Raw genomic sequence first — 12,318 nt, 5'->3', positions numbered from 1 at the left:
TCTACTTGCACTCATATGCTTTCAAACTGCCGGGTTGGCAGGAGCTGGGACAGAGCAATTGCACAGATTCGAACTGCCAACCTTCCGATTGGCAAGCCCAAGAGGCTCAGTGGTTTAGACCTCAGCACCACCTGCGTCCCTTTACCTTAGTGCATGTACATGACCTTGCTGTAGGGTTTGTCACCGTTTTTGGAACCATGGAGGAATTTGCCTGCAGACAAATTGGACCAGCTTGGAGGTTCTGCCTACCTCACAGTTACTGTCACAAGTTGCCAGAGGAAAATTCTATTAGGTTGGTTCCTTAGTCTAAACAGAGAGAGAGTGGGAAGAAGCCTGACCCCTCTATTCACAATCAAAATATCAAGGTAAAGAAGTCCAAGGGGGAAGATTCTGTCCAAATGCCCAGAGAGGGGGCTCATTACTACCCAAATGTCACCCTGGAGGGATCACCCATATTTGATGTGTTTCATATGGGACCAGCAACACTCGTCTTATGTCAGAATATATTCTTTTCCAAACATTTTTATTCTTGTGGAAATAATAATATATTACACTGCTGGTGCCTCTTGACCAGCATTTTCAGCTTGCCCACACTGCTTATGACAACTTGAACAGCGGCAAGCATGTTATGGAAAAATTGTGACTGATGTTGCCTGACAGGATTTGTTTTTGCTTATTTGCATGAGTTGCTTGAAGGATAATAATTTGCCCACCTTAATAGGGGATGCTGTGGAACTAACATGCTTGAATGTCAGAGGAAAATAAATTCTGTTTGCTATCAGTGTTTTCATACGAACACAATGGGAAAATGTATCCATGTTGCACTAATGGTGTTCTTTTTGCACTCAAATAATTATTCCCCCTCAAAAAAGCCTTAATTACAGCAGGAAAATAATGACCCTTAAGCACTTTGGTTCATTTCTGTAGCCACCCTGTTTGCTGTCACAGATCACACAACAGGCATGAGTAAGAAGCTGCTAAATTGCTTGATGGATATAAGCAAGCAGTTATTCCATTGTGTTAAGTTTTCAAAGCTTCATACTTAGGCCTCACCTGCTCTATATATTTAAAGCAGTATCATACGTCTTTAAACAGTCATGACTTCCCCCAAAGAATCCTGGGAACTCTAGTTTGTTAAGGATGCTTAGAGTTGTTAAAGGTAAAGGAACCCCTGACCATTAGGTCCAGTTGTGGACGACTCTGGGGTTGCAGCGCTCATCTCGCTTTATTGGCCGAGGGAGCCGGCGTACAGCTTCCAGGTCATGTGGCCAGGATGACTAAGCCACTTCTGGCGAACGAGAGCAGCGCACAGAAACGCCGCTTACCTTCCCGCTGGAGTGGTACCTATTTATCTACTTGCACTTTGACTTGCTTTCGAACTGCTAGGTTGGCAGGAGCAGGAACCGAGCAACGGGAGCTCACCCCGTTGCAGGGATTCAAACCGCCGACCTTCTGATCGGCAAGTTCTAGGCTCTGTGGTTTAACCCACAGCACCACCCGCGCCCTTAGAGTTATTAGGAAGCCCCATATTCCTCTCACAAAGCTACAGCTTTTTCAGAGTGCTTTAAGAGTTGATCCACCTTCCCAAGGAACTCTGGGAATTGTAGCTCTGTGAGAGGAATAGTGATCTCTTAACACCTCCCAGGGCCCTTAACAAACTACAGTTCCTAGGGCTTTTTGAGGTATGATACTTCTTTAAGTGCAGACAAGGCCTAGGGCTGAGAAGCCCAAGGTTCAAATCCCCACTTAATGATGAAGCAAAAATGATCCATGTGGATTAGGGAAAAGAAAAATAGAAAAGGGAGCTCTTCCTGTGTCCTAAGATCTGCACACTTTCAGGAAAGGTGCTGTTGGTATAGGGGGAAGAAAGATGTAAGGAAGCATCCAGAGAAAGACATACAGAAGCCTCACCCCCCCAAAAAAAACCACAATTCTACTTCTTTGTGTGTTTCCCTAACATAAAACCTTCCTCATTTCAAATCTCCAACCACACTGCTTGGTTTTCTCTGATATCTATGCTGAATCACATTACTCCTCATTAAAAATTAGGCCTTTATTAATTATGACTTACATAACAATTCTGAGCCTTCTTTGTTCCTTTTCCTTTAATTTTCATTATTGAATCCTTCTGCTTCCCTTATCAAAACTAGGTCAAAAATTATGCCCAAGTCAGGAAGAGCCACCTTGAAACCATTTGGTTTTTGGCTTAGATAGGTTGCAAATTAACTTTCCTCCTTTCTTGGTTTCTCTAATGCTGCAAAGTAAAATCCTACAATGGGGAAAATATATTATTTAAAGGAAACATTATATTCTAATTTCGCAAACATACTTTTGGGACATTCAAAAAAATGGGCCACCCAGCCCCCTCTCTCTTGAAGTCAAAGCTCTCTACAGTGGGACCATGCAATGTCAACCTTTCAGCAACAAACTCACAAGAGAATAAAAAGGGGGGGAATAGAGAGAAGTGTTGTATTTTAACTTAAAACAGCCAAAAAATTATCCGGACCTACTTGCTTAACTCTGAAATTATACATTGATTAAAAGTGGTGTCCTTTCACTCTAAGAGATTCATGTTCACATTTGAGTTTAACGCAAAGGCACACACTTGAGTACTGGACATCAGGGAAAGACATCATTCTGCTCAACCTTGAAGTGCCCAGTTCATATTTTAGATCCTCCCCCCCACACACACACTCTTTCACTCAGTCTTTCCTAGTTTATAATTGGAACACTTTTCCATGAACAGCTGCTCCTCATTTTAATCAAAGAGAAACATAGGTAGCTCTGAACTCTGATCAGGGAACACGTATATTCAGAAGTTACCCAAAGATATCAATGGACCAAGATAATAAGCTTTCATTCCCAATTAACCAAAACTTCTGTGTTGTTCCAGCACAGGCTTCAGTGGGTCATGGGGATAAATTCTCTTTTTCCTGCTTTTAATGAGAAGAGGAAGTAACCAGATTTCTCTTGCCTAGAGGGTTCCTTTGGTCCTGCTGTCAGAGAGCTGTCAACCATCCAGATGCCCATTTTCATGGGCCCATTGGGGCCCATTGTGGTGTTTATATCAAAGTTTGGGAGGAAGAATAATCTCTGTAATCATAATGACCACCCTGGGTTCCTGAAATCAAAGTTTGGCTCATGCAATAAGCAGATCTGCTCCTTTTGTACAGTACCTCAGAACCCAGAAAATAAGTCCAGAAAAGGCATAACTAAGAGTAATGTGTTCTGTCTTCATTTATTTCAAAATATGGCAAGTTAGCAGAGTTAGCCCACGACATTTTTCTTCCTGAGGCAAAGGATGAGATGGCTCCAACCAGGCTGGCAAGTGAATCTTACTTTAGTACCGGCAATGGGATAGCATCCTCTTCCACACCTGAGAGTATTCAGCTCACTTAGGTGGGACAGGGCATGCACAGCTTTGTCCTTCATCACTTTACCATCACTCCCTGTCCCTCAGCAACTGCTGCCTGAGGCAACTGCCTCACTCATCCTAATGAGAGGGCTGGCTTTGTAAAACATCCTGCTGTGTTGAGGGCCCTCCAGCTTACACTGCTTAGTGGTACCTTGGACTTCATCCCCAAAGTCTAGGCCTGGGCATTGGACAAATTTGAGTCAAGATCAAGGGGTCAGAAGAGTGTCAAGTGGAAGAGAGTTTATTTATGTTATTATTACATCTTTTCCCCATCTTTTGTCCAGATGGCATACAACTTTTCCTCTCGGTAATTTCCATGGCTGAGTGGGAATTTGAACCTGGGTCTCCCACGTCCTAGTCCAGCTTTCTAACCAGAACGCCATACTGACTGTCCACAACTTTGGCTTGTGCTTCACTGACCTGATTTCACCCACAGGCACACAAGCATCCTTCTTGGCCAAAAGTGGAAACCATGGAGAAACTACTTCTTTGACTCTTGCTATGTTCCTTCTTTTTTGCAGGTCCGCTTGGAATGGCCAACAGACCTTGCTGTCAACCCACTTGACAATTCGTTATATGTTCTGGACAATAACATTGTGCTGCAAATTTCTCAAAATCAGCAAGTGCGCATTATTGCAGGCCGACCTATTCACTGCCAGGTGCCAGGCATAGATCACGTTTTGGTCAGCAAAGTGGCAATCCATTCAACACTTGAGTCAGCAAGAGCCATAGGCGTATCTCACAGCGGAGTGCTGTACATTGCCGAGACTGATGAAAGGAAGATCAACCGCATCCAACAGGTTACAACTAATGGTGAAATCTCCATCATAGCTGGAGCTCCATCGGATTGTGACTGTAAGATTGACCCCAATTGTGACTGTTTCTCTGGTACGTATTAAACGAGGGTGCAGAATCTTTTGGTACAATGGCTGCTTTCCCTTCTGGGCAGCCTTCCAAGAGACACATCAGTGGTAGATGGAGCCAGAGGCAAAAGTTGATAGAGCAGGGAATGTAAATGTTATCTTTGTACAATACGCTAGATTCTACATACTAACTCCTCTCTGTCCTCCATCCAGGCAAACATGAAGCATTATCATAGTTCAGTGACATAGTTCTGTATATAAATTCAATAAATTAATAATAATAATAATAATAGTCCAGCCAGACAAAAATACTCAGGTCCTCAACTTCATGACCCAATTGCTTGATGTCATTGGGACATCAGGTGATTGCAGGTAGGCAGTCCTCCCACATGTCAGATGTCGCCCACAAGGCTAGATCCTGATATGGATGTGGCCCACAGAACCAAAAAGGTCACCATCCTTGACATAGAGACTTATTTGAAGTAAGAAGTGGTATATAAATTAGCTAATTCTATAATACAGAGTCAGACCTGTGGTCTATCTAGCTCATTGTTGTCTACACCGTCTGTGGAAGTGGACCTACATTTCAAGTTTTTTAAAAAACAAAACTGTGGGTCTTTCCTATTGCAACCTGGAGATGCTGGGGATTGAACCTGGGACCTCTGCATGCAGAGCTTATGCTCTGCCACTGAGCTGAAGACTTTTAGTTTGATGTAACAGTTCGTCCCTCTGATCTCCACAAAGCCCTCAAAAGCTTTGAAATCTGAATTTCTGAAGCAGAGGAAATCCCAAAGAATTCATAAAAGTATGTAAAAATCCTATTTCAAGCCATCATGTCTGTGCATTTTACATTTCCACATTTTCCTTTCAATCTTCATTCTGGCATCCACTGTTCACAGTTTGAATATTCAGATGGTTGGATACCATGATCCTATGGTACTGTGAGGACAGATTCATGCAATAGTAGTGCAGTCATCATCTCTGCTGTGCAATGCAATATTTCTTGCACAGGGCACTGTTGACGTGTCTCAAAAACAGGTTTCAGGTCAGTATGAGCCACATTATCATATCCATAGGATTGGATTGAGCTGTGTGCAAAATGAAACAATTAGCCAGCTTGGATATTACCCTCATGCTGAAACGAATATGCCTCCCGTATGTCAGTCTAATGTTCATGCTCCAAAAACATCATTAGGAAATGTGGATGAAGAAAGGGCAGTTGATTCATTTTATGGTGGTTTAGTCAACTATTCCAGGGGTCCCCAAACTAAGGCCCACAGGCCGGGTGAGGCCTGAGGGACTCATTTATCCGGCCTGCGGCAATGCCCGATGTCGCTGTCCGCTCTTACTGGCGCTGTGCTGCACAGCTGCCCACTTCCAGATCAGAGCAGCACCGGAAATAGCTTGTGCGCCTGCACAAGCGTTATTTACCCATGCGCAAGTGTTATTTCCGGTACACATCTGGGTCGAAGGAGGCCCGTGCACATTCACACAAGCTATTTCCGGTGCTCCTCCAACCTGGAAGTGCACCAGAAATAGCGTATGGGCACGCGCTTCTGCCGCCCTCCGGCCCACCGTGCGATCGGCGCTGGAGACACCAGCCCAAGGTGTGGTAAGTTTGCTTACCCCTGAACTAATCCAATAGCAACAGGAGAGAGAGGACGTAGTTTAGAATGGGGAGCTGCAAACCATCGTGTGTCCGAAGGAGGGGAAAGAGAGTAATAAAGGACATGTAAACAAATTTCTGTGGGAAATGGTTTAATTATCTGGATGTGTTTAGCCTAAAGAAGACTAAGAGAAGACACCATAGTACCATTCAATTATTATTATTATTATTATTATTATTATTATTATTATTATTAGTTTTATTTATTTATTTGATTTATGTTCCACTTTTATCTTCCAAGGATCTCAGTGTGGTGTACATAGTTCTCCTCCTCCCCATTTCATCCTCATAACAACCTTGTCAGGTAGGTTAGGGTAAGAAATGATGACTAGCCCAAGATCACCCAGTAAACTTCATGGCTGAGTGGGGATTGTGAACCTCCTGCTCTCCCAGGTTCTAGTCTAACACTAACCATTATGCCACACTGGCCCACTAATTACCGTATTTTTCCATGTGTAAGACTAGGTTTTTCTCCTAATAAATTATGTCAAAGATTATGGGGTGTCTTATACATGGATAGTGCCAAGGCCATTTTCTTAAATCTGAGTCCCCCAAAATAGGGGGCATCTGATACATGGGGAAATCTTATTGATGGTAAAATACAGTAATCGCTTCCCATTAGGCATCCCAAAGCATTTACAATATAACATATATAGAACAGTTGCATATCTAGAAACAGTTACTTTAAAATGCTTTTATAGAATCAAATGGTGATAGAGAAGGTGCCACACTAAATACCATGTAGAATGCACCTCGTGATAGTACAGCATTTGCAGAATGCTCTCTCCTGCAGAACACAGTGATTACTTGTCTATGTAGCTGGTGAGATGATTTTATAGGTAGTCTAGTCCCACCAAAACCAGAGCCTTGAGCTTAGCCCAGTAGCTAATCGACAGCTAAAGGTAAAGGGACCCCTGACCATTCGGTCCAGTCGAGACTGACTCTGGGGTTGCGGCGCTCATCTCACTTTATTGGCCGAGGGAGCCGGTGTACAGCTTCCGGGTCATGTGGCCAGCATGACTAAGCCGCTTCTGGCGAACCAGAGCAGCGCACGGAAATGGCGTTTACCTTCCCACTGGAGTGGTACCTATTTATCTACTTGCACTTTGACGTGCTTTTGAACTGCTAGGTTGGCAGGAGCAGGGACCGAGCAACGGAAGCTCACCCCGTCGCGGGTATTCAAACCGCCGACCTTCTGATCAGCAAGTCCTAGGCTCTGTGGTTTAACCCACAGCACCACCCGCGTCCCCAATTGACAGCTAGTGCTATCTAAAAACCTATCATATAGAAGATAAAAGAACTGGAAGCAGGAGCAATAGGCAACAGGGTAGACAAAAGAGATGTGTATTAATCCAACACATTTCAGATCCTACTGGTAATTCTTAAGAGAAATTCAGAGATATGAAGATTCAGTAATTAGTTGTGCTGCTTCTTTCCTACATGTTGAATTAATAAACAGGGAGTTCCATTATTGTAGCATTATTTATAACATAAATTAAACTTGTTCTCCGTAATTAGAACCAATGGGTAGAGAGTTTGGGGAAGCAGATTTTGGGTAAATGTGAGGGAAAGGCTCCTATCAGTACAAACTGTTTGACAGTGAAACTGTCTACCTTGGAAGGTAATAGGTTCTCCCTTGCCAGAGATATTTAATCAGAAGCTGGATAAATGTCTGCTAAGGATGCTGTAGTTTCATCCTGCTTTTCAGATCATGCATGTAAGGTGGTGTAGATTACGTGACCTACAACGTCCCTTCCAGTTCTTTGTTTCTGTGATTTTACTCATTTTTCAGGACTGCAAAATCACCTGCAAAAAGGACCATGACAAATCCCTTGTCATCTACAAAATGATGTGTCTGCTAATGGAAGTGGTAATGAAATTAGGACTGTGAGATTAACGTCACAAGAAATCCTGAGTCCTGTGTTGATGGTCATGCTGGATAGAAATGTACAGAGAGGGATTAGGATCATGCTTTTTGGCATTACATCAAAGGATGAAGGGGAAATTGATTCAATTCACATTTATATGTGAATTATACCTAATTCACATTTTCTAAAACAATGTGTGAACTGAAACACAGCCACCCTTTGAAATTTACACTTCTCTGAATTTTGCAGATCTCCAGCCAAGTAATGTTTGAATAAAATGCATATACTAGGGCAAAGTATGCATAACTAATACATATATTGATGAGAATAACATATAAAATGCATGAAGAAAAACTGCTTTGCAAAAATGTGTATTTTAGTCAAAGCCACATATTAAACGTGCATATTAACACTAAAATGCTGACAGATTACCTGAGGAATTAATTAAATAAATAAATTGCAAGCTGATAGGGAAATGTGCTCACTTTTAAGATTGGAAAGATAAGGAACTGTGAGAAAATTAAATTGACAGATATGCATATCCCTCTTTGATCTCTCTGCATTGATTGTTACTTCTGCACTTAACATGCATAGACTCCAACACTGGTAAGGATCTGAATTCACAATCTGTCCTGCAAAAATGGAAGGGCACCCATTCAAAATCAGTGCAAGTATGATTCCTATCCCCACATACACACACAATGGATGTATGGATCCATCTACTCCCATACTGTGCCAGTTTTACATGCATGTAAACGCAAGTCTATTCCACCCCTTATTCCCTGGGTTCTTTTTAAAAAAAAAACTTGAAAATTTCACTTACCAAACCCCTCCACTAAAATATGGATTCCTGAATATTTTTATATACATTCCCCCATAAAATACACATTATTTGTACACATATTTTGGAACCAAAAGTGCATTGCAAAATTCAGAGAAGTGCACAGTGCAAATGTTTACATATTAATGCAGGAAGTGTAAATCCGGTTTATCTGCTTAAAAATTCAGGTCAAACAAAATTCTCCTCCATCCTTGTTCCACGTGCAAATTTCTACCTTTTTAGGGTTTCTGCACAAGTGTCCAGTCTTCATTCTACCTGGTTCCCCAATTGGTTTTTTCTCTTCCATTTCCTTATTCCAAATGATGAAGTACATAAGCATTCATGTAACAGAAGCTGTTCATCCTTGAGCATCACCTGGTGAATGGCAAATGATGTATCTCATGTTATTTTAGGCTTTATATCAAAATGAGGAAGATTAACCAGCATAAGATATTGGGTGACTAATCTTGCCTAGCATCACCATAATTTGTAGTGTTTATGTTTTACAAGGTCTGCCTGGAGATGGGGTGGGATGCATAGTGATTCAGAACAACTTTCACATGCTTTTTGTTAAGCATGCAGATGCTGTTGTAAGAGAATCAAATTGCTAAATGATGCCACAGGAGGCTGATGGGTAGGACAAAGAAAAAAGAGTTGACAACATGCATGTTTGGAGACATATATAAGCAGTGGCGTAGCGTGGGGGTGCAGGGGGGGCGGGCCGCACCGGGCGCAACATCTGGGGGTTAGGGTTAGGGGGCGCAAATCCATGAGTTAGGGGGCGCAAATTACTTGCCTTGCCCCGGGTGCTGACAACCCACGCTATGCCACTGTATATAAGACACCTGTACCCTGAGGAAGCATGATGACACAGGGCTCCCCTTTTCTTTTCTGATTATCCTCTTCTGGACCTTTTATTTTATTTATTTTATTTAAAACATTTCTGCACTGCCCTTCATGACTTATTACAGGACAGTTCATAACACTGCAAACAAGTTTCTAAGAAATGTAACTGATTAAAATGAAGGGGGGCAAAACAACAACAGCAGCAGTAACAGTGCACTAGCTCATTTCCTCTAAATGCTTAGCATTAACAGTCAGCAAATGCCTGGGTGAACAAACAGATCTTTAGCAAGCATTAAAAGCTTCTCAGACTCAGTGCTTTTCTTATTACAGGGGAGGAGGGGTGATTCCATAAAACTGGGTGCCACAACAGAAAGGTTGTCACAGAATGGATTTCAGCTGGTTGCAGCTAGCCAGGAGGGCCTCAGCTGAAGATCTCAACATGCATGTGTATGGGATCTTTGCACTTACTAATCGGTAGTAATGGATGTTTCGACTTGAGAGTACTGCAAACACTGAAATAAAACTTCTGCTTCCTACTTGAAATAAAAGGTTCTTCTCTGATGCTAGCAGAAGATAGCAGGTGTGGGCAACAACCACATTATTAGGTTCAAACCTTGATTTGGTGCTTTGGAAAGAACTCTCAATTTGAAATGCTTTGTAGGCTGGTCAATTTGACTTGACTTCCTTCTGAGTCCGCTTTGTTAATCTGCAGACTTGGTGGCCCCTGCATGTTGGATAAAGTCCACAAAGTTTCAGTCAGATAGGTCCAGTATTTTTGTGTGTGCTGGGCACCTGTAAATATTTTCTCCTTTTTTTGTTTTAATGACATATCTCTGGCTTATTTATTTTGGGGCAGAATAAGATGCCATTTTCAGGCTAGCTTTCCCCTCCTTTCATGGGTGGGGGTGTAAAATGAATACTGCCAAATTTCAGAAGAATAAATGAAGTATTTTCCCAAGAGTATCATGAACTGTTTTGGAGTATGTAAATAAGGAATATTCTAGTCTCCCTTTATAGTTTGTGGGCAATTGGTCTGCAGGTTGAAGAAACCTTCACCTCTAACAACCTCCAAGGCATATTCCTTCAGCTCAGGATTCAGGATGTGGCTGAACCCAGTTCATACCCCTAGAAGACAGGCTATCATAAACAGATAAAATAGCCTATGAACTCATGGGAAGATAGGTCTGCCTGAAGACATAGACTTTCATCTTCCATGAGCTTCCTCAGTGGTTCAGAACCTAGGGCAAGCCATTCTTGACACAGAAGTTACTGCACCTTTATAATCTTGATGGCATTGGAAAGTTCTGGGTCTTTTCTTTCATTACATTCCTGCATTGATGGAAGAAACTGCCTTGGAGGCAGCTGCTAAATGGCCAAGCAAGTCTTAAATGTTCATCAGTGACAAAATAATTGAGTTCTGGTACAGCAAACCTAAACACAATGGGTCGGATCTAAACTTAATAGACCAATTGAAATCAATGGGACTTCAGTTAGCGATGACTAATTTAAGTCCCTTTGATTTCAGTGAGCCTGCTATAAGCTCTGATAAGTCTGTATCTATCTCCATGAGTTCATATTTAAAACCATTTTACATATACTCTACTGGACTTTATGAAATGCAACAAACTCAGTTTTTTAGTTTATGACTGTATTCCCATTGCTTACTTCACGAATGGATTTTGATTCAAGAAGGCGTGAATTTTGCAGAGGAGAGCATATTTGTCTGTGACCTTCTTTGTGCCCTGGGAACTTGAAATGTAGTAGCTCTGCCCAGCCAACAGCACTGTGGATTTACAACTATTAGGGTAACTGAAGCATCTATATCTCCTGTGTCCGTTCTTCAGCTGTGCCGATTAAGAATTGTACTTGCTTTAGATAATGGGAAACAAATCTGTTGGAGCAAAATATTGGTTTACAGTTTTAAAAATATTAAGTCGGGAGAGTTCTTATTTTTGTTTGGTTAATCATATCAGGAGCAGATTTAATAAAGTTGCTCCCTGTTGTTTTGCAGGTGATGGTGGGTTCGCTAAAGACGCAAAACTGAAAGCTCCCTCTTCCCTGGCTGTATCTCCTGACGGCACCTTGTATGTAGCTGACCTTGGCAACATCCGTATCCGTGCAGTCAGTCGGAATAAGGCTCATCTCAATGACATGAATATTTATGAGGTTGCATCCCCAGCAGACCAGGAACTGTATCAGTTCACCAGCAATGGGACTCACTTGCACACACTCAATCTGATTACAAGGGACTTCATGTACAATTTCACATACAACGGGGAAGGCGATCTTGGCACCATTACCAACAGCAATGGGAATTCAGTTCATATTCGCAGAGATGCCAGTGGTTTGCCTCTCTGGCTGGTGATGCCTGGAGGTCAAGTATACTGGCTGACCATAAGTAGCAATGGGATTCTCAAAAGAGTTTATGCCCAGGGCTACAATCTAGCTCTCATGACTTATCCTGGCACCACAGGTCTTCTAGCCACCAAAAGCAATGAGTATGGATGGACAACAGTTTATGAGTAAGTGACCTTCAAATATTTTTAATGCCTCATCTGCACAATACATTTAAAGCCATATCATGCCACTTTAAACAGTCATGGAATCGTAGAATTGTAAAGTTGGAGGGGACCCTGAATCTAACCCCCTGTGATGATGCCTCCCCCTAAAAACAGAATCCTGGGAGCTTTAATTCATGAAGGGTGCTGAGAGTTGTTAGGGTACTATCACAGGGCTACAATTCCCAGAGATCCCTGGGAAGAAGGCTTGACTGTTTAGCTACATTGGGAAGTATAGCTCTGTGTGGGGAATAGGTATAACAACTCTCACGACTTTATGAA

At 42.1% G+C, this 12,318-nt stretch overlaps 1 protein-coding gene across 14 annotated transcripts in view; it reads left to right on the top strand.

Annotated features, from left to right (window-relative positions):
* TENM1 (teneurin transmembrane protein 1) overlaps positions 1-12,318 on the top strand; it is a 375,511-nt gene that overhangs the window by 322,645 nt on the left and 40,548 nt on the right. For all 14 annotated transcript variants that reach the window (XM_083484888.1, XM_083484887.1, XM_083484897.1 and 11 more), the window contains 2 exons: positions 3,937-4,303; positions 11,490-12,000. In XM_083484888.1, the coding sequence (XP_083341014.1) occupies positions 3,937-4,303; positions 11,490-12,000 (878 nt within the window). The remainder of the gene's footprint in view (positions 1-3,936; positions 4,304-11,489; positions 12,001-12,318) is intronic.

This window comes from Podarcis liolepis (assembly GCF_965112155.1).
Source record: "Podarcis liolepis genome assembly, chromosome: Z".
Lineage (NCBI taxonomy): Eukaryota > Metazoa > Chordata > Lepidosauria > Squamata > Lacertidae > Podarcis > Podarcis liolepis.
Note: the sequence above shows the minus strand (reverse complement) of the source record. Positions and strands in the feature narration are given on the sequence as shown.